The 23,097-nt window shown below is 42.4% G+C and overlaps 1 protein-coding gene across 9 annotated transcripts in view; it reads left to right on the top strand.

Annotated features, from left to right (window-relative positions):
* Positions 1–23,097, top strand: part of Phactr2 (phosphatase and actin regulator 2) — a 269,278-nt gene that overhangs the window by 128,300 nt on the left and 117,881 nt on the right. For 3 of the 9 annotated variants that reach the window (XM_087553963.1, NM_001437806.1, NM_214458.3), the window contains 1 exon segment: positions 21,603–21,828. In XM_087553963.1, the coding sequence (XP_087410089.1) occupies positions 21,783–21,828 (46 nt within the window). In that variant the 5' untranslated portion in view covers positions 21,603–21,782. 9 annotated transcript variants of the gene reach the window in all.

Here is a 23,097-nt window from a genome sequence, read left to right as displayed (position 1 = left end):
TGTGCTATGGAGGAAACAAAGAAAAAAGGCAAACACACAAGTTGTGGGAATTTCACCTTGATGTATAAAAGACAAGAGATGATCCCTCTACTCAAGATGTCTTAGCCAAAAGGGGATCTTGGCCCAAGTTAGTGAGGAGAAACTAAAGTAGATTGCTGTACTCAAACAGCCAAAACCCCAAATCCCTGATTTTGTGTGCACTCCTGTTTGAGGAACATGAAACCAGTGTGGACACAAAGATTGAGTAGCAGAGCACTGAGGGGAAACTGAGCTAGGATGCTCTCTTATTTAATTTCATTGCTGTGAAGAGACAGCCTGACCACAACTCTTACAGAGGATAGCATTTATTTGGGGCTAGCTTATAGTTTCAGAGGTTTAGTCCATTATCGCCATGGCAGTGTGCAGGCACACATGGTACTGGAGAAGGAGATGAGAGTTCTACATCTTCATCCACAGGCGGCAGGAGACCATGTGCCACATCGGACATAGCTTGACGATAGGAGACCTCAAAGATAGTGACAGACTTCCTCCAACGAGGCCATTTCTACTCCAACAAGGTTGAACCTCGTAAGAGTGCCATTCCTTGTGAACCAAACATTCAAATACACGAGTCTATGGGAGCCATACTTAGTCAAACTTCACAGGTGACCATCAAGGCCAACTTGTCAAGGCCTTGTAGCCTAGGATAAGGAATTAAATTTTTTACTTTTATTTACTGATATGACAGAAAACCAGGGGAGGGTTAGGTTGACAGGAGAGACTGGGTCTAACTGCCTCTCACTGTGTTGACTACCGACTATTGATTGGCCACCGTGAAGCTAGAGCAGCAATAGAAATGAAACGGAGGCTGAGAGAGTGGGTACCATGACTGCAACACTTGGGGGCTGTTTTAAAAGTTGTGATATGGGTTGGGGATTTAGCTCAGTGGTAGAGCGCTTGCCTAGCAAGCTCAAGGCCCTGGGTTCGGTCCCCAGCTCCGGGAAAAAAAAAAAAGTAAAAGTTGTGATATTATCTAATCTATAGCAGAAACAAACTGTACAAGCAGGGATGTGCAAACCATGTATTCATTACATGCTGAAGCTTCCTCCTATGCCAATCGCTTATTGTCCTGGGGGGGCGGGGGTAGGCCTGTGACAGTGGTGGGCATTATAAGGTAAAGCAGGGTATTGAAAACTCATTTTCATCCTGGGGTGGCTCATCTAGTCATCGTGCCCTATGTATTAATTAATAAGAACATCATAATCCTAATTCCATGTCCACATCTGAGAATTCAATCCAGGGCATGGGGGACCAGTAATCAGATCATATTGCCTCTAAGTCATATTTTTCCTCATAGGAGGGAGGAGAATGGATAAAAACAGGGAATGGAACAAAGAAAGTGGGCTGAGTCAAGAAACGGCTCTGGTGACGGTAGTTGCTAAGTATCAAGATAATCTTTTCCTGGGCCTGTGGTCTAAGTGGAAGGAAGGATCGACTGGAAAGATCTATGGAGCGTTAAGGCTGGAGACCCATGTGTAGTGCAAGGCGTACTTCAAGCAGGCAGAGAGTTCTTCCCATGACTGCTTCTCCTCCTTAAATGGGTGTACGTAAGTCCTAAATGATGTCTGCTAAAGGGACAATGGGAGCTTGCCTCTGTGTGGGCTTCCAAATGGTCTGTGCGTGATCAGCCAAGCCTGAGCACAAATTCATGGTCCTTTCTTCTGAGGGACAGGATGGGTTTTGTGTATCTGCATATAAACAGTGGCATTCGTTTCCAAAGATGGATAAGGTGTGTGTGTGTGTGTGTGTGTGTGTGTGTGTGTGTCACAGATCAGAGAAAATTTAAGAAAGACACTAATCAATGATTTGTTTTGCCTTTAAAATGTGAGTGAATGCTTTCAACTCTTATTCATAGTGCAAGTGGAGTGTGCGGAGGTCTACTTGGGAGCAGGGCAATTTTAAAAGAAAGAACCCCAGGATATTTGACAAAAAGCTTTTGAAGACATTACTTAATATATTCTGCGTTTTGATAGGTATTGGATAAGTACAGGTGAATTGTGGGTTTTGTTTCTGTTTGTTGTTTTGTCAGTGTGAAATCCCTAACACTTTTTAAAAATACATTTACTAGGAAAGGGAAGTTTTCCTGGGCCAACAGCTAGGCAAGAGGATTTAAGCATTTCTTGGCCTCTGTGTACTCAGGTATTTTAGCTAACAATCTCCCAAGGCAACATTTCTAGAGTGAACATTGTCCCTAATACATCAGGTTCCTTTTCTGTATGGGGTATGTGGATTACCTGGAAGGATTTGTGAGTACACAGAATGCTGCTCTTGTTTACAGGGTAGGGGGAAACTGCCTCCAACCTGGGACAGTTTTCAGTTTGTGTTCTAAAGTTTAGGGTTTGGGGACCCCAAGACGATCATAGAAGCAACCTTTACACTTCCTGATTGACCTGGTCAGAACGGAAGGAATTTTTAATTTTTTTTTATATTTTTTTAAACTGGAAATAGATCATTGATTCCTGCCTACAGGCTGAGTAAGGCTGAATGTCAACCTAGGGATAAGTATCGTCTGTCCACACATCTGGTTTCTGTCTCTGTCTCTGTCTCTCTGTCTCTCTGTCTCTCTCTCTCTCTGCCTCTCTCCCTCTCTCTCTCCCTCTCTATGTGTGTGTGTGTGTGTGTGTGTGTGTGTGTGTGTCTATGTGTCTGTGTGTCTGTGTCTGTGTATCTCTGTGTGTAAGTGTGTATGCTGTCACAGTGTTCTGAAATCTGGTCACCTTTTAGCACCATCCCTAAATGGATAATGAGTGTCCCTTGAGCAAAAACAGCACCCAGTCCCTCCTCACGAGCATCCAAGGTTTTCCCAGATCAAAAAGTCCTGAACCACTTAGACAAAACACTAAAACTTCACCAATGCTCCCAGAAACAGACTCACTCCCCTCCAGGTAACTGGACTTCCTCTCACATCACATTGCCTAACTGCCGGCACATTTCTTCCCAGAGGCCTCTGACCCAGTGGTCCCTGAAGAGGCCCTTCCAATTGAACTTTGGTGCTTTGAAAACAAGGCAAGGCACAGCACACATCAGGAAGCTGACCCATGATGCTTTGTGGTTCACCTCTGGATTTGGGGAAAGCTGTAACTAAATAGGCGGCTGGGTATTTCCACCCTTGCCTAACAAAGCTGTTCTGACCCCCTCTGTTCCTAAACTATAAACGTGTTGCCTTGACTGCTTCTCCAAGAATAATGCTATGTCCCTTATGTTAATTAACTATGGAGATGGGCAAGAAAACAGACAAATAAACAAACAAAAGTCAAAACAGGGGGTTCACTTGTAATGCTTTGAAGACATAGTTGTATTAATTGGCTCTCCAGATCCATTCGGTTTTCAGTTGGAAAGTGTGTTTGGCTGGAGTATTTTTATGTAGAATAAATATAGCAGTATGAGGACTCTAGAAATAGACCTTCACATTTATAGAATACTGGCTTTTAATAAGGCTGTGAAAACAATTCAAAGGAGAAGAAATCATCTTACCAGTAAATGGTACCATGGCAAAAAGAATAAGGTAAGATCTGAGGTTTTAGTTCAGATATAGAATGTTTAGTGACTATGGGTAAAGCTTTGGTTTCTATCCCCAGAACACCAATCATCAATCATCAATCAGTCATCATCAATCAATCAGTATTTTTAAACAAAATGAGTAGCCAACCTTATGCCACTAAAAAGCTAACTCACAATTGAAAAATAAACCCAAGTATGAGAGCTACAACTAAAACTCTTCAAAGAAACTGTAGATGTAAATCTTCATGACCTTGGGCTAGGCGATTGGTTCATTAACATGACCCCAAAAGCATAAGACACAAACAAAAGGAAAAGCTAAACTGAGAACTGTGCTTTTTTCCAAGAAGAAGATACACAAATTGCTGATATACATATAAAAATGCTCATTAACATTGACCCCAGAGAATGCAAATGAAGACCACAATAATGACAGGCTGGAGAAATGCTTGAGCAGTTAAGATCATTTACTGCTTTTGCAGGGGACCATTGTTTGGTTCCCCAGATCTGTATCTCAGTTCTCAAACACCTCATGACTCCAGTTCCAAGAGATCTGACCTCTATTTTCTTGTATTGGTGAGTGTATTGGTGTGTGCACATGAGGGTAGGTGCACACACACATGCGCGCACACACTACACGCACACACACACACACACACACACACGAAGCTACTTGGGAAAATAGCTTGCAAGCTTCTCTTTTGAAAATGTTGTTTATTATTGTTTAGCATGAGTAAGCGTAGAGTATGCCACAGACATCAGAGGGCATCTCTTGTTAAAGTCTGTCCTCTCCTTTTGCCTTCATATTGGTGTCCAGGCCACAAGGCTTGCCCTCACATGATAAGCCATGTCTCTAGCTCCAGTTTCTTAAGCAGTGAATCAGACAGTCACCATCACCAGCCACCTAATTCCTGGTACGCAGCCAAAAGAAATGAAAACATGTATTCGCCAAAAATCGGTCTGTGAAATCCACAGTAACATCATTCACGACAGAGACGAGTTGAAATTAACACCAAATCCATCAAACTGACGAATGGAAATATATAAAACACAGCACAGCCCTATAGTTACGGAGTTCAGGAATACACGTGAGAGAGGTACTGATCCACGCAGGTACCGTGAACTACCATTGAAAACATTTTGCTAATGTTTTAAGAGAAATAAATCAACGAGAAAAGGATAAAGGTTAATGATTGCATTTACAGAAAGTACCCGGGAAAGGAAGTACATCGATGGTTTCCTAGAGCTAGGACAATGATGAAGACTAGTGATGCTCTTGGGCAAAGAAAGGGTCTCTTGTCGCAGTGATGAAAAGGTGAGATTCATGGTAGTAACGCTTACACAACTCCGTGTGGACACGTGAAAGCACTCGGTTACGTCGTTTTTTTAAATGACTGAATCATAGGCTTTGTGAACTGACTCTCAACCACACTCTACAGAATTCTTAGGAAAATATGCTCAGTTTTATAGCCTTATCTATCTCCTGAGAAATAGAATTCTCCCAAAATTGTATCCCGTGTCTCTTGTCCCGTGAGAGAAAGGAGGGCAGAGAGGCAGCTGTAATCTGTTTCCTTCTACTTTGTGGTTAAAAAAAAAAAAGAATTCTAACAAGCTCCATGTCTTGTAGTCTCCTGCTACATAGACTAGCTTCACGGTTTACCAACAAGGATGGGCTTGAACTACCGGCCTCTTCTCCTCCTGTCTCCCAAACCCTGGGATTACAGGTGTTTCCTGCCACCACCAGCACAAACTGAATCTCCCCATAACAGTGGGAGCTTTTGTAAAATAAGAAACATCGGTGGCGGGAAGAAGTCATATGTAAAATATATCTGGGGTGGGGATTGAGGTTTCCATGCTAAGGGTCAAAGGAGTCACCAGACTCCAAGAGTGTAGCAGGCATGCCCTATGATATTTGCCCTAGGATACAGGCTCAGTCTGCTCTTGTCTATGTCTGAGAAACTGCACTGATGCTCAACTCTCAGTACCTGCAAAGCTAAGCTGATATAAACACTGAGGGATCGGCACTAAGGGATGCCTCAGGTCTTCCTGGCTGTAATAGCCTGCGCCTGATGATTTTTAAATCCAATCAAGAATTCTCTAAGACGGCAATGCTAAATGAAGATACAGGTAGCTGCATTCGTAATTGGATGAACTTTGTGCCCAGCCACAATGATGAATAGATTCATCGCATAAGAAGCAATCGAGTGCCCTTTCAAGACCTTTGGAGCTACCACTGATTAGCATAACATTTTTTAATTATGACAGACTGAAAGGGCAAGCCAATTGGATTTTGCAGTCCTCAGAATGATGAGTATAACGGCTTTATTAATTCTAAAACATCCAAAGGATCAAAACAACCAAAGGACAAAGCCTTGGTGGGCCACAGGGAAGTCTAAGTAGTTACATGAACCTTTCAAACCAAGTTTGACATAGCTACTTTTCAGTTATTACTTCTTTTAAAAATATGGTCAGTTTTACACACAGCGAAAGAAGCATTCATATTATGAGCAAATACTTCTTTTAAGTTTTGACATTTGCACCCATGTCCATGCAATCCCACACCCCATCAGGACAAAAATATATACCCACCTTCCAAGAGTGTTCAAGCCTGCCCCAATCCTTCCTTCCCCACTCTCCTGGTTTTCCTCACTAGACGTTTGTCTCTGAGCCCTAGAGCTTCACGTGGCTTTTTTTTTTTTTTTTTTTTTTTTTTTTTTGCCCTTAGTCTCTTCAAGTTGGTGAAATTGCTTTAAGGCCTTCATTTGGTTGGATTAGATTCCGAAGCAAAGAAGGGAAGACCAGCATGCTGGCTGTTCACTGAGAATCACCAGTCTTGGAAGGGATGGAGGGGTGGGAATGGGCAGGGGGGCCAGTAGACTTGAGAGGTATCTGCCTCCCAATAGCACCAACCTCCACCGAATAATGCTGGAGGTCCCTTAGGATTCCCTTGTGAAGAGAGCAGCATTCTGGGTAAGATCATCGATTCATCCAGAAGGGGAGACCCAGTTCCCCTTCACAAAGTCACTGTGAGCTGTGGGATATCTTGGGCAACACACCTGGCAACCGGGAAAATAAAACCTTTACATCTGAGGGAGGTACTAGGCACGGCACCCTGTGTTTTACGGATTCCAATAAGGACGATGCTCTGTTATCTATTATCTCAGTTTATCCGATATCTGATTATCTTGGTTATAGTCATTTGACCTGTTGGAAATCTGGGCAATGAACGAGTATAGCTGCCTGCCGAGGTTGTTGCCAGGATTAGGGAGCTTGCCTATTGTGCTTCCAGCCTGGGTTTGATCATCAGCGGGGAGAAAAACAAACAACAAAGCAAAACAGACAGAATAAAGACATGGAGAAGGGTGGTGGGCTTGCTGCCCCAGCTCCCTGAAAGGCTGTGGCAGGTGGGTCAGTTGACTTTGACACCAGCCTAGGCCGTACAGGAGGGTCTTGCCTTGAAAACGAATGAGGCTGTGAGGAATCATTTTGAAGAAGTTGGGTTTTTTTTATGATGCATGTTTTCATTTCTCTTGGACCAGTGACACATAGAACGTATGAGTCATAGGCTAGGTGTGTGTTTATAGAAACTGCCAGATAAATATACAAATTCCCAATTGTTCTTTCCTCCTACCCTTGTCTGAGAGTGCTAGTTGCTGTACATCCTTAACGACCCTTGGATTATCCAGTCTTCTTTATTTTAGGGAAGACTTTAAAAGGTTTCCCACCCAGTAGGAAAGGAGTTCTGAAAGGGTTAGGGTCCGTGTCGCATAGATTTTAAAATCTGTGCTATGTGAAAAGTGTAATCTCACACGCATTTCTACGCAAAAGTCATGTGTAATCTGTCGACTCTGTTACCCTGCCGGTGAGCTTCTTTATCTGGAAAGATCAGGTAGGGAATGAAAACAGATCTTAAAATTGAACGGCTAAAGTTAAAATACAGGGTTCCCTTAAAGAAAATGAATTACAGTGCTCAGACTCTTTTTCTCAGTATGTTATTTCTATAGGGTCTATTTAGACAGTATGCTTTGATTATATATATGTGTGCATGTATGTATGGTTATCATATAATATATATATAGTTATTTATGTGCCCATGTGCATGTGTGTGTATGTGTGTGTGTATGTGTGTACGTGTATGTGTGTGTGTGTGTGCATGTGTGTGTGTATGTGCCCGTGTGTGTGTGTGTATGTGCGTGTGTGTGTGTGTGTATGCCCATGTGTGTGTGTATATGTGTGTGTATATGTGTGTGTATGTGCCCATGTGCATGTGTGTGTGTGTGTGTGTCGTGGATGCCAGAAGAGAGCCTCCTGTATGTAGAACTGGAGTTATGGGGGAGGTGGAGACATCCAATATAGGTGTTAAAAAGTAAGTTCCAGTCCCTCAAAAGACCAATAAACGCACTTTACCATTGAACCAACTCTCCAGCACCCGGGTAACCTGCTGTGAATGACCTTAAAGCATGGTGTTCAGTATAAGGCTAGGTTCTCATCCTCTTTATATAGATCACATTTGTTGATCCTTACCTATCCACCTAGCTGCAGAGAACAATTTATTTCATTTTCCTTGGGTTTTCACTCGGGATTTTGTATTAGGCAAACACAACATTACTAACAAATTAAGTGACTTTTAAGCAGTCTAAAATTCTGAGGTTTGGAATAGAGTGAATGCTGACATCTAGGTATGGGTTGGTCAAGGCTGTGACTTGTTTGGTGAAGCCTGTGCCTCCTAACTCCTGGCTGCCACAGCGTTTCTTTCCTCACAGAATGCCAGACTGAACGTGACACGTTCTTAGTCTCATGATATATCCATGTTACAGCTTAACATGACAACTTGCTTCTTACCAGAAGGAAAACAAGTGTCCTGTAGCAAGACAGATATTAGAGTGTTACAAAATAAAGACCCCTTGCTCATAATCACATGCAACCTTCTCACAGTATGTTGGTCAGAGGAAAGCCATAGCCTAGCTGCTCTCAAGGAGCCAGTGTCACACGATGGTGTGGACACCAAAGAGCCCCCTTAGCATCTGTCATGGCGCCCCAACTGAGGAGAAACGTATTAATTATATTATATTAATTATATAATCTCATTGAGTCAATGCTCCCTTCATCCAGAGGTTAGCTAGACGCCTCTGTCCAGTTTGTTAATCTGTACTAATTGACAGCCAGTGTTTAGCTCAACCTCGGTTTAGTTTAAGCATGCCATCTTTCAATGACCTTTAGTGTGCTACAATGCAAACGAACCGAACTTCAACAGGAGATAGAACATTTTTTTCCCCAGAAGAGAATTTGAATAGAGCTGTAGCTGGGCTTACTGAAAATTTAGCAGATTCAGTAGGTGCATATTAAATGTAATTACGGTAATAGCCAAATCTTCTGTTTCCGCAATTATCGAGTCAAACTCAGGCACTTCTGTAAGTGATGTTCTCTTGACACTTTGCTCGCTGGAAGGCCTTCGGGGAAGCCATGCCTCCAGCATTTCTACAGCATCTTCAGTTTCATTTAACCATGTCTTCTAGTGCTCACGGGTGCAAATGGTATATTGATAAGGATCAACCATTGATGCTTTCATTCCTGTGGTAAAATGCTGGCCACTTGACAATGTGCCTATCCTGCTGCTGTTACAAAAGGAAATGCTTTCTTAACCATTATAATGTCACTCCAAGAGATATTAAATGCAAGGTGTGTGATAGACAAGCAGCCAGAGGATAAAAATACCACTGAGGAGGTTACTATGGAGACGCATAGATAAGGGTCCAGAAGACTTCACCTCTAAGTGGCATGCCTCTTAGAAAACAAAACATCAGAGAAGTCGAAGGCAGATATTGACAGTCAACTCAAGTAGACAGATACTAAAAACCTAAAGGCGGGAGAGTCCTTGAGAAAGTTCTAGAAGATGGAAACAGATAAACCTTTAAAAGCCAAAGTTTTAGCTAATTCCAGACAGAAGGTAGGAAGAAAGTTAAGTCGTGAATTGTAAACAACCGTGATGCCGGCAGGCTGAATAATTGTCTCATTCTCCAGACAGCAATATCAATTTTCAGGTACCAGATATTCCTATATTGCCATAAACAATGGAATGTAACTAAAATATTCATAGTGCTTTTGCATAAAACGAAACACTCTAAATGAGGTGAGAGATTATTCCGCACAGAAACAAGGTAAAAATAATCACCCTAAGATTGCAAACCCAACTGGGAAATCTATGTTATTGGTGACTGTCTGTTCATTAAATGTAAATATTACATTCAGCGTTGGTTCACAGAAACAAATCAATGGCTGGGTCCCTGGCTCACAACATTGCATACAAGGTTGTAGAGAAGAAATCGAATAATTTGAAGAAACATTACAAGCTGTGGGCTTTTAGGTGGCATTTGGAATATTTATAGAAAAGCAATTTCTGTAGTGTTTTCTCCTGCTAAACAGAAAAACAAATAGATACTCTAGGGTATAACAATAATTTTGCAAGAAAAACTGCCTTCCGGGTGATTTCCCCACCCCCTCCTAGGTTGAGCCCTTTCCTAACTCATAACAACTTCCCTGTGTGTTTTAAAATTGGAGTCTGTCTACTTGGAGAATGTGGGGAATAAAAACTGGATTTTAAAAAATGGCACTATTCTGAGTGCATTTTGTGTGTCTGCTTTCTAATCGTGTGATTATATAAATTCCCCCTGAATAAATCTTGTTTTGATGAAAGATTAAGTCAGAGCACCTGCAAACTCCCAGGCCACCTCTCTCCTCCCCCTTTCCTGGCTGCCATTTTTGTCACCTGCTTGGAGACTGTGTCAACTTTCCCTAATTGAGAAGTAATTTGCAGTAACTGGAATCTGTTCTTTATTAAAGAAGCTCTGCAGTATGCACACATCTCCCCCGAGGGTTGTTTAACTTGGAGGGCTTCGTAAGGCTTAAATTTGCATTCTAAAAAAAAAATCAGAGCATTTCTTAAGGAATTAAAGTTATACTCCCCACCCGCCCCAGTTCAAAATTCCTGGAATATATGAGTCAAGAGCTGTTGAAGTTAAACCCGCTAAACATAAGAAATTACTTATTCCATTCCCTTAAGAGATCAGTCGGAGTTCTGAAGATACAATTATGAGACAAATAAAAAAAATGTGACAGAGATGTATTTACTCTACAGGGGATACGAATCAGAATGCATAGTTCTTCATCCGTTTTTCATTATTGGATTCTGAGTTATTTAATAAAGTGGTTTGAATATCACCACAAATTTATTTGCGTCCCCCCCTTCCCTCCAAATGCAAAACAATAACTTTTAAATTGCCTCCCTAGTAGCAACATTTCAGTCCGGCTAACTTCCAGGAAGTCCTTTCATCTTCCTTTTCCCCTGTTTGTACGCGTGGGTCAGTCTCAGAGGGCACACCGAGTCACTGTGCTTTCCCCAGGCATGAACGAGAACGCCGAGCAAAGAATCATGAACCTTGATTTTTTTTTTAAAGCCCTCTTTTATTGTTGCTTTTGCTTTTCTTATTGCCCGTCTCACCTCCTTCTGGTTTTTAGCACTCACAGCTTAATGCTACCTAACTCAAGGTACGATAGAATCATGTGATCTTTTCTGATTTTTGATAAACACAAAACTAGAACTTCAATTGTCCAATTGGCTTCGTCGCCCATGTTTCCCAGTATTTTATGATTGCTTAAGACTAAATAATGTACAAGTTATAATTTGATTTCCTATGTTTTCTTAGTGTATTGATTTGGGTTTATACAAATATGTGAGGAAAAAAAATTGCTTGGTTTTGATTTTAACTAGACAATTGGATCATGGCCAGAGGTTGAGGAATATATAACATGGTTTCTATCATTATTATTAATTATTTTATTCATTTACATCCCAAATATTGTCCTCCTCTCAGTTCCCCCCTCCTAGAGTTCTTTACCCATCATCTCCTCACCTTTGAGAGGTCGAGGGATTCCCTGGGGCATCAAGTCTCTACCGGATTATGCACATCCTCTCCCACTGAGGCCAGACTAGGAAGTCCTCTGCTACATGGGGGACCTTGGACCACGCTGTGTATGCTCTTTGGTTGGTGGCTCAGTTTCTGGGAGCTCGCAGAGCTCCAAGCTAGTTGACACTGTTGGTCTTCGTATGGGATCATCATCCCCCAATTCTTTAAATTCTTTGAGATTTCTCTTCTCACACAGTATGTAACGCTATCTCAATGTCCCTTACATCAAGTTTCATTGATTGGATTGTTCAAACCCATAACTATAAAAATATTCTGTTTCCTTAATCTCATGGCGTTTTGTTGACGTGTTGGAAAAGTCTCCAGATTATTCTGTAACCATCCATTTAGCAATCCCACTTATTTTTACACAGTGCATGGTTCTGTTCTCAGGAGCGTACAAGTTCACGTATAATCCCTGCGCTTTCTTAGAGTAATCTACCATTGTATAGTGGGTCTCTGCTCCTCATAATCGGGACTTAAATTTTAGTTAAGGTATTATTCCTGCGGATATACTAATTCGTCTTTAGTTATGCAATGGTTATGGCAGTCTGAATAAGGAATTTGAACACTTGGTTGGTAGCGCTGTTTGGGGGAGGTTTAGAAGGTGTGGCCTTGCTGACAGAAGTGTGTCACTGGAGTTGGGCTTTGTGACCTTAAAGCCTTAACCCACTTTCAGGTTGCTCTTTCTGGTTCCAGCTGGTGTGTGAGGATGTACACTCCTCAGCTCCTTGCTGAAGCAGCTATGCCTGCCACCCACTGCTAAGACGCTCTGTCATCTGTCTGGACCCATGAGCCAGACCGAATTCCTTCTTGCTTAACTTGCCGTAGGCCTGGTGTTTTACCACAGGAACATCAACAAAAAGATAACCGACACCATACTGTTCTAAGGTTGGCTTTCAACCCTCGTTGTTTGGGTTAGGTCTAATGCAATTGTCCAACAACGAGATGTATTTCTGTTTCTTCCAATTATTTAGTTTCTGTGTTTCATTCCACGTGTGGTTATCAGATTTACTAATTTGAACTTGACCATTTTGATTTGCATGTTTTTCAGTACCCTCCTCCCCATTATTCTCAACATTGGGTTGCCTAGATTTTCCTTAATTTCTTTCTTTCTTTCTTTCTTTTTTTCCCTTCATAAATTTGGAATCTTGTTGTAATTATTTGCCATTTGAAGCAATAATATTTTCCTGATTGGGGGGGTGTCACCCAGAGGGTGGCCTCCCCTTTTAAAAAGAGATGAGGGAGGGGAGTGGAGGGAAAATTTTGTGAGGTGATTCTAAGAGGAGAGGAAGGGCTGGTAGTGGGTTGTAAAGGGAACAAATAAATTTAATAAAAATAAAAATTCTAGATAAAGCTAATCTATTTAGTTTATCTGTCTTCCTATTCATCAACCCCTGTACCTAAAGATGTTAAAAAGCCATCTGCCTCTGTTCTGAACAGTCTATATTTGGTTAAATTCCCCACCATTTTATCATTTGTGTGCACTGTTCCTCCTTACATAGGTCACTTGCCTCTGGGCTCTTTTCTTTCTTGATGGAGAGGTTTAGATGACTAAGCACTTTTGGTGAGTGGATGATTTAGTGCAGAACTTCTTAAGCTATGAATTGGAACCCCACAAGGGCTCCTATAACTAGATGTGGGGGTTGTGAAAGATTAGGCAGTACTACAAGGTTCCTGAATGCACGAAAACTAGCTTAGAGTCAACTGTGAAGTTGCTAAGGTGTCCTGATGGATAAAAGTACTTATGGATAGAGTTGGAGAGATGGCCCTGGGTTGAGAGCTCATGCTATTACAGACGACCCCATACCCTCCAACCCATAACTGCCAGCTCCAGGAGGACATAATACGTTAGTTTCCACAGCTACGTGCATTCAGATGTACACAGCCACAGACATACCACATTTAAAATAAAATTAAAAAAAATTAAGAGGTACTTGACACTGAATCTGAAGACCTGAGTTTGATTTTTTGGACCTACATGGTGGGAAGAGAAAACTTACGCCTTCCACCTGTGCATCATGACATATAAATTCTTTATAATTCTTTCTTTAAAGATTATTTATGTATTTCATATATATGAGTGTATATATATATTCATATATGTGTATGCTATCTTCATGCACACTAGAAGAAGGCATCAGATCTCATTATAGATGGTCGTGAGCCAACATGTGGTTGCTGGGAATTGAACTCAGGACCTCTGGAAAAACAGACAGTGCTCTTAACCACTGAGCCATCTCTCCAGCCCCCACCCCCTATAATTCTTATTTATTTTTTATTTTATTTTATTTTTTTTGAGCTGAGGACCGAACCCAGGGCCTTGTGCTTGCTAGGCAAGTGCTCTACCACTGAGCTAAATCCCCAACCCCTATAATTCTTATTACCAGTAATTTGTAGACCTATTTTCTACAGCCCTATATTTGTGGTCATTTAAAACTTTCTAGAGGGTTTCAGAGTCACAAGTGGAGAAAGTTCGAGCAACCCTTATTTGATGAATGATTGTGTATGTGGGTATAGACTTCTAAGTTGGTACTTATGTCTCCACAATACTAATAATAAATATGCTTCTACTGACATCTCTATTTGGAAGCCACCATGATATCTATAGCCATGCTTTCGGGAATGCAGCTGATCCCATGAGAGGCCACCATGATTATAAAGTTAAGTCAGATCATGTCATTGCCTTTATCATTGTCATCATGTACTTGTAGGAAAAGCCACAGACATCTGGTCAAATACAAGACTCTACATGGTAGACAATTCCTTCCTCCTCAGGGGTCACTCAGCTTTGACTCTCTGGCCTCTTTTGGCTCCTCAAAAAAAAAAAGAAATCCTACATCATGCTCCTATATTAAATTCATAGTAACTGTTGCTCCACTCTCCCACTTGGATCACTCTTTTCCCAGATTGCCCCTCAGCTAACTCTATCCCCACTTCAGGTTTTTATGTAAGCATCATCTTCTCAGGAGGGCTGTTGTGACCACAGTCCACCCCAACCCCTCCCCAACAGGCAGCCTCAAACTCCTCTGTGCTTTGCAACACTTTTCATCTTCTGCATTTTTATAAATGTACCGACTTTTTAAGTCCATTTTCAGTCTTTCACTTACAACAGACGATCTATGTGCATTTACATATGTGTATATATCTTAAATATAGTACCTCCATTACATATATATTATATATATGTGTGTGTGTGTGTGTACGCACACATGTGCCATATATATGATGAGGCAATAGATATAATATACTGTGGTATAGTATAATGTTATCAATTTTCACATAATGCAGTGAAATGCAGTTTCAAGCCAAATGATCATTAACTTAGGGATGAGTAAACAAATTGATAATATAAGGAAAGATACTCAGGACAAAAGAGGAAAATATGAATATGTAGGACACTGTGGTTCATTTTTAAAAATTAAATGATGGAAGTCAACTGTAAAAAAAAAACGCATGTATATAACTCCGTTTATCTAAAATTTCAGAAAAAAACAGTCTACAAGGATGGTGTGTTAGCTTTACAGTCACTGTGATAAAATACCAGGGGAGGAAATGAAAGAGAGAAAGGTTTCAGTCCATTATCACAGGATGGGTGTGATGGGGCAAAAACAGGTCATGTTTTGGCAACCAAGAGACAGACAGACAGACAGACAGACAGACGGACAGACACACACACACACACACACACACACACACACACTGCGGGGTGGGGGGCGGCAATAAGAATGTGTGTCTCTATTGGTTTTCTCCTTCCCTCCTGTGATCCCACCTGGCATCAGCCAAATTGCAATGCTGTCCACACTCAGAGTGAGCTCCTCCTTCTCAGTGACTATTTAGAAGAACCCTCACAGAAACACCCAGCGAGTGTGCTCCAGACATTCCTCTGTCTAGTCTAGTTGACAATCAAGAGTTCCCATCACAGACAGATGCCAGACTAGTAGGTGCTTGGTGCTAGGGAAGGGACAAGTGTAGCGTAGACTAGGGACCAGCTGCAGAAAGTATTGTGGAACTTGCTTGTGGTAATGGTGGCACGACTTGCTTACCAGAACCCACAGAACTGTTTACTTGAAAGGGGGTGCACTTTAGGATTCGAGACGTATACCTCAAAAAGCTGCAGCGATAAACAAATGAAAATAGTTCATTCTGACTACCAAGTCTAATTGTTCTTTAGTTTAAGACGCACTTTACAATCTTAAGGGAAGGTATCTTCTCTGAACCACTAAGTCTATGTGGGTAAGATGTCGACTCTAAAACTAGGTTCAGAGTCTTCCCTGCTATGTGTTCTTAACATCTGGAAAAACAGATGACTAGCAGTGTAGTCACTATCATGGTAGAGGGCTAGGTCCCCTTCCCCAATACAGTATTGAGGGTCTCGCTCCAGAGGAGAGTTTCTATCCCATTCTTCCTCAAGCCCATGAATAATAGGCCTTGTTCATGGGAGGTAGTCAGTTGTTACTAGTTCATTGAAAACATGACTGTTCAATCAGGCAGTCTATGGAAGGACAGGGATAGAGTTAGTGACAGACTTGATATCTTCCGCACACTATTAACAAACCATGCATATTGTGCTGGCTGGTTTTATAGCAACTTGACACAACCTAGAGTTACTTGAAAGGAGGGGAAGCTCAATTAAGAAAATGCCCCTATGAAATCCAGCTGTAGGGCATTTTCTAAATTAGGGATTGATGAGGGAGGTACCAACCCATCGTGGATGGTGGTATCCTCTGGGCCGATGGTCCTAGGTTCTAGAAGAAAGCAGGCTGTGGAAGCCGTAATGAGCAAGTCAGTAAGCAGCATCCCTCCAAGACCTCAGCTCCTGCCTCCAAGTGGGAGCAGTCTGAGTTCCTGTCCTGTCTTCTTTCAATGATGAACAGTGATATATATGAAAGTGTAAGCCAGATAAACCCTTTCCTCCCCAATTTGCTTTTGGGTCATCTTGTTTCATTGCAGCAGCAGAAACCCTAAGTAAGACACAAATACACACACACACACACACACACACACACACACACACACACATACACACCACACATACACACACATACACACCACACACACACACACACACACACATACACACCACACATACACACCACACACACACACACACACACACACACACACACACACACACACACACACACACATATATATATATGGTTTCTGTCTATATTTGAAGTTGTTGGCATTCCGGATATAATGTAAGTGCTTATCCTACATGTAAGGGTTCATTGTCCCCAAACACCTTGTTAGGGTCTGGGAATGCATAGGGTAGTTTTATAACATTGATTAGACTTGACATCAAACTATTACTTTCTGTAACTCAGGCACCTATAGAAAGGGCCAAGTGGCTTAACGATTTTGAATTATTCGGCAGTTGGGGCTTCAGAGGCTAGGGACTGGTATTCTGTTTTGCATATAAGATAAAGTGGAGTTACTTAAACATGCTTTTCTCTCTATGGTAGGAAGACAGATTTTGGAAAAAGAAATTCCAGACCCACTGCTTGAGCCCTTGATTTCTCTGGGTAAATCTTCCAATAGTTGGCTCAATCAGTAAGTAAGCACAAAGCCTCCTCTCCAAGCCCATGGCTGAGACTAACTCAGGGAGGGGCAGAGGCAAAGTATTTTGTTAATCCTGTTAGCTTTTGAGAGCAGAAGGACGGAGACTCAGGAAATAAATCATATACAAGTATGCGAACAATAGGAAAGAAAAACTTGCCTTGCAGGTTAATTTCCTGCTCTGCCCAGGGTCTTTGCAATGTGACCATTTCTGTTCCCCCGTGTTTGATAGAAGTAGAAAGTCCAAACTCCTGAGACTTAGACGGGATTCTCCTTCTGTGTGGTGATGTTATGTGTCGTATTAACAGGAGTGTTCTCTCATGATTGTAAAATTAAAGAAAACGGGGTGGGTGTCAGTTGCAGTCTCTAAGAAGTAACATTTTGAAGGTATAAGCACTGCCGATATTTCCAGAGCCTTGGCCCAAAAGTATGAAAACCCAGAAAGCATTCTGTTTGCCTTTTCGTGGTCACAGCTTCCTAAGAAGGCTGCCTCTTGCAGGACGAAGCGAAATTCTGAAAGAAATGGAAAGTTGTAGAAATAAAACAAAACAAATAAAGCTGGAACCCAGCTAAGGAACACAAACGCACTTGAAAGCTTGAAAATGTTTGCTTATTAGATTTTAGTTTCTGGATTACCAGACAATTCCTTCATCATGTGATTAGAAGGCTCACGTTAAAGCATTCTTACCACTTAAAAGTAAAAACGTGTTGCTCTAGTGGCTCATAGAGAAGGAGGAAGGGACAGTATACTGATTTTTAGTAAATCGCAACATGGTGAGTGCTTAGAAAATAAAGATCTAAAATGATCCTCTCAGACAGTCTTTCAGTTTGCCTTCCTTCTTGTAAACATTGTATCATGAGAACAAGATAATTAAAGAAACAATTCTCCTTAGAAAGTCACTAAGTTTAAATTCTCCCTTTCACCTCAGGCAAGTGTTTGCCACAGCTACAATTCCCAGTAGCCAAGGAAATGCCTCTAATTTGTGAAACTTTCACAGCCAAGTCCAAAAGAAGGATGTATGTTAACACTCTTAGAGAACTTGGGCATGGCCACTTTCAGTCTTGCTTCCTTCCCAGGCCACTGTGGTTCTCATTGCTCATGGAACTTCTGGAGGGTTCCACTTAACTCTTCCCTCCACCACGAGAACCTACCTCCCAGTTCTGGACTTACACAGTGGCTAGAGCAGATCTGACAGATCTGAGGACGATGGAGTCCCAGGATTGGAACTCATGGTGCCTGAGTTCCCTATTTAAGCTCAAAATTCTCCTCCAGTCACCAAATTGTATCTCCACAAAGAGGACCTTAAGCTCCTAGGAGAGGACTTTGACATAGTCTGGGTTTGTAAAGGCCAGGTTGATGTCTGCTTTAATTTACCAATAGCACCTTCCATCTATGACAAGTGCAGTTGTCACTTTGGATACCCCAGATGGCTGAGTTTAATAACGCCCGCATCAGACAGAGTCAGGGAGATCTGAGTGATGGGCCAAAGTGTTTGAAAAATCTCCCAAGTGCGAGTGCTTACTCCTAAAAGCACACTGTCTCCCAGGGGAAATTCTAAGTAAATCCTCTCAATTTCATTTCTTCCTGGAAGTAAATGAATAAATCACAGTTCTTTCAAGGATTGAAGCTAGACTGTGTAGTGGGGGGAAAAAGATCAGTGAATGCTATTCTACTATTTTTAGGAGAGTTTAATATAAACAGCTCCTCAAATCCAGTCATGGGGTGATTTAATGGCAGCATGTGGTATGGAGACAGAAGCCCTGGCGTGCACTGAAGGTAACACCTCCTGGTTCAGAGTCAACTTGTTCCATTGCAAAGAATTTTTCAAGCCAGGTGACATCAAATTTTCACTTTCATAAATGGGTCTTGTGTGCTTTTCTCCCTGCACTCCAGTGCTCAAATCCACCATTAGATATCTACCAGTATATCGCTGAGGAAAAGATCAGTTTAGAAATCCAGGATGAAGCCTGGGGCCAAGGAGACCGAGGCTGAGAAGTATATGCAGACGTTTCCTCAAATGGGCAGTCATCTTTTCTAGCATTCTCTGAAAAGAGTAGGCCATACAGAAATGCCTGTGTTTTTCAGATGGCATTAAATGTTCCTAGCATCCACTCTAAACCCATGAGAACAGCTCCCAGAACTGTGAGTCTGAGTTCAGTAAGTCATGAGTGAGACATCTGGGAAGGACATTATCTTAAAATACTTTTGTTTTGTTCTCCTCGATACAGTATCTTGCTTGTATCTCCAGCTGGCCTTGGACTCACTATGCAGCACGCACAGGCCTTGAACTCATGGTAATCCTCCTGCCTTAGCCTTTCAAGAGCTGGGATTTCAAGTGCAAGCCACCATGTCAAGCTTCAGGATCCCCTTGTATTTCACTCTCTAATCTTCATGCTTTGACCTCAAAGGGAGATTTGGGAGTTACTGGAGACTTTCCCCCCCAACTCATTGGCCTAAGTTCTCTGCTGTGATAAAAGGTCCTTCAAACACTGAACCCCAGCAGAAATTCTGGGAGCAGGATGTCCCACCCTTGTAAAGGAACCTTGGAACACACTTCAGGCAGTTTGGTTGATGTGTTTCCAAGGTAATGTAATGGGGATGGAAGAGTTTCGGGGAAATGTGTAACTTGATCACTGGTTATTACAATTCCAGATGAGGCCAAAAAGTGTATCAACCATTGAATCAGGACAGGTCTTGAAAAAGTGGTGTGTTAAGCAAATCCCTCAAAGCTAGAACCTCTTCCCCCATAATGCTTGGAATAAGACTTAGTGGCAGGCAAAAAAACCCCAAAAAAACAAAAAAAACAAAAAAAAACAAAAAAAACCCTCATCGTTATTTCTCAAAGAGGAGAAATAGCGATAGCAGAAAACATTGTAACCAAGTTGAATGCTTGTCATCTTTAAAAGCTTCTATTATGAACTTTCAACGGGCAGTATTTTCTGTGTTTCCCCCTAACAATGGCTTCCTTTATCAGGGAAGCACTGCCAGTAGCACAATAGGAAGATATCTCTCCTCTTAACTTCCACAAACATTTTGCTTGGTTGCTTCCTAATGCAATTTTTAGCAAAGCCATGAAAGAACAGGCAGTCTTGTCATTGACTGTCACTGCTGAGTTCCCAGGTAGGATGCATCCTCAAAACACATCATGTGTACTCAAAGAGGAGAGGTGGTGTGGACGTTATTGTCCTAAATTAGGGCTCACATTTTGGTTAAGTCTTTCAGTTTCATTTTAAAAATTGGTGCATACCTCAGTAGTAGAGGGCCTGCCTAACATGCAAACAGCCCCCAGGGTTCAATTCCCATCACCCCCCAAAATAGTCACGGTTTCTTAACAGCTTTTTAAAGAAAAAGAACCAATGAAGAAGGGGCCACTTACTTAACCCTGATGAAACAGATAAGCAAGTGTCTTTCCAAACAGCAAAACAAGGTCCTACCGAGCTCACTAACACACACACACACACACACACACACACACACACACACACACACACACGAAGGAAGGAAATGTGATTTTCATGATTAAAATAGGAGAACCGATGATCTTGTAAGGTCTATACCGAACAATTGTTTTTACGGTTCAGAGTTCTTCAGGATAAACTGTAAGATCAGAGATGACATAAGCAACATGAATAGATTGTACTTTTTAATGGAATGTACAGAAAGGCATGCACACGTCCTAATGTACAGCTCATAACAAAATATGTTCATGGAACCACACTTGTGTTTAATGTGCCATGTATACAGATACGTATATATTTACGTACACACACACATACACATGTATATATACTGAATCTTGACCACTCAGCTTGCTACCTATCAGCTGTAAGGATGAAGCTTTTAAGTGTATTCATAGTTTTTAGAGACTTGAGACTTCATAGCATATTATGGGAGTGTTAATTTAACTCGGGGGCATAACAGTTTGTCAGACAAACTGCTTTTGTTGTTACGGTTGTGTCTACAGTGAGTCTTTTGAGGAACAGCCACGCTGAGCGAAAGTTTTAGGTGGTGGAGTCAAGTGTATACGGTCAGTTGATATCACGCATAGATCACTGTGTCACATCTCTGACTTGCGCTGTCCAACCCGAAGCCATGACTTTTTAAATCGCTTTTGTCGAAAGGAAGATAGTTTGTTAAAGAGAGGGAAATGCTACGCAATGGCTTCTCTAACAGCGCTGCAATGCTGCAAACAATATAAGGAAGGAACTAACTTTAAAGAAACAAATTTTCTTAAACTAAGTACCAGTGACTAAGTACTTTAATGATTTTTTTTTTCCTCAGACCTAGAGGATCCTTTGACATTGAACCTTGGAAATTAAAGGGAGTTTTCTGATAGCCTTTCTGCCCTCCTGCCCCAGGGTGTGCGGGCACCCAGTTCCCCCACCCACAGTGTGCAGCTGGACCAACACCCCTTACACATACCCCACACCCTCATCCTGGGGCTCAGCTCTTTCCTCTCCTCTGCTCCCTGTCGCCCTTGCCCCCCTCTTTTCTCCCGGTGACCCCTGACCCCAGCTAATCTGCATAGAGGAATGACAGGCATCCGCTGGGCCGGCTTGGCCGCTGCCAGGGCCGGGCGACCCGCGCGCGCGGGGAGAAGGTGCGGGGACTGGCGGGCGCGGGCCGAGATGAGCGCGCGGGAGGCCGGCGGCGAGCGGACGGGCGCGCGCAGGAGCGGAGCAGCCCGGTGAGGCGGAGGCGCGGCGGGGCGGTCACCCGCCATGGGCCAGACCTCGGTGTCCGCGCTGTCCCCGCAGCCCGGCAGCGGTGAGTCCCGGGCCAGGCCGGCGCCTGCAGAGCCCCGGTTCCAGGCGCAGGCCCCCAGCTCCGCGCGCGTGCCCCGGGCTTTGGTTTCTCTCCAGATAACTTGGAAAGCCAGAAAGTTCCGAGAAACGCCATTTGCGCACGAGTCTGTTTTGAAAAAGGGCGAAACTTCGAGAGCAGGAGAAACATTCCCGCGGGCTCCCCCTCTTCCTTAGGCTTGGCTTTCGAACAGACTAGAACTGAATTCTTTCAAGCTTGTCAACTGATTTATGGTTTGTTATTCGGAGCAGAAGTGCGGCTTGCTTTCCCCTTTCCTGGCAGATGCTGAATATTTAATAACTACCCCAAAATGTGTAATTGGTTCAGATGTACTTGTTTTGTTTATGTTACACACATAAGCTATAGTGTTTAGGAAAGCCTATGTCTTGAGGGGTAAAGTTTGTTGTATGGAGACTCAGGCAACATTTCTGAGCTACAGTACTATGCTTCTTTTACAGTTTTCTTTTAAAAAAAATTTTAGAAGAAAGGAAGGAAGGTAAGCAGGCTGGCATTATCCCCATGTATCGGGATAAACAGTTGTTTGTCCACACAACATGTGATTGGATAAGGAAATAAACCTTCAAAGTATGATTTTGAGATTCTTCCATCGACTATTTCCAAAACATGACCTCGTAGAGACCATGCATGTTGAACATTGCAGTGGTCTGATGGACTCTTAGGTTTTACAGACATCAACAGGATCTCACAGAGAGGAAATGACAAGGCACAGAGGAAGGTTTATAAAGCATTCCAGGATGTTTGAGTAGACAGAGCTCTCCAGTCTCTCTCTCTGTCTCTGTCTCTGTCTCTCTCTCTCTCTCTCTCTCTCTCTCTCTCTCTCTCTCTCTGTCTCTGTCTCTGTCTCTGTCTCTCTGTGTATGTGTCTGTCTCTCTCTGTCTCTCTGTCTCTGTCTGCCTGTCTCTGTCTCTGTGTGTGTGTCTGTGTGTCTGTCTCTCTCTCTCTCTGTGAGTGTGTATGTGTGTGTGTTTGTCTCTCTCTGTGTGTTTCTCTCTCTGTCTCTCTTTGTCTGTCTCTCTTTCTGTGTGTGTGTGTGTGTGTGTGTGCCTGTCTGTCTCTCTCTGTCTCTCTGTTTCTGTCTGTCTCTGTCTCTCTGTGTATGTATCTGTCTCCCTCTGTCTCTCTGTCTCTGTCTGCCTGTCTCTGTCTCTGTGTGTGTCTGTGTGTCTGTCTGTCTCTGTCTCTCTCTGTGAGTGTGTATGTGTGTGTGTCTG

Source organism: Rattus norvegicus, chromosome 1, assembly GCF_021556685.1.
Source record: "Rattus norvegicus strain SHRSP/BbbUtx chromosome 1, alternate assembly SHRSP_T2T, whole genome shotgun sequence".
NCBI classification, from domain to species: domain Eukaryota; kingdom Metazoa; phylum Chordata; class Mammalia; order Rodentia; family Muridae; genus Rattus; species Rattus norvegicus.
This window is presented reverse-complemented; position numbering and strand designations above follow the sequence as displayed.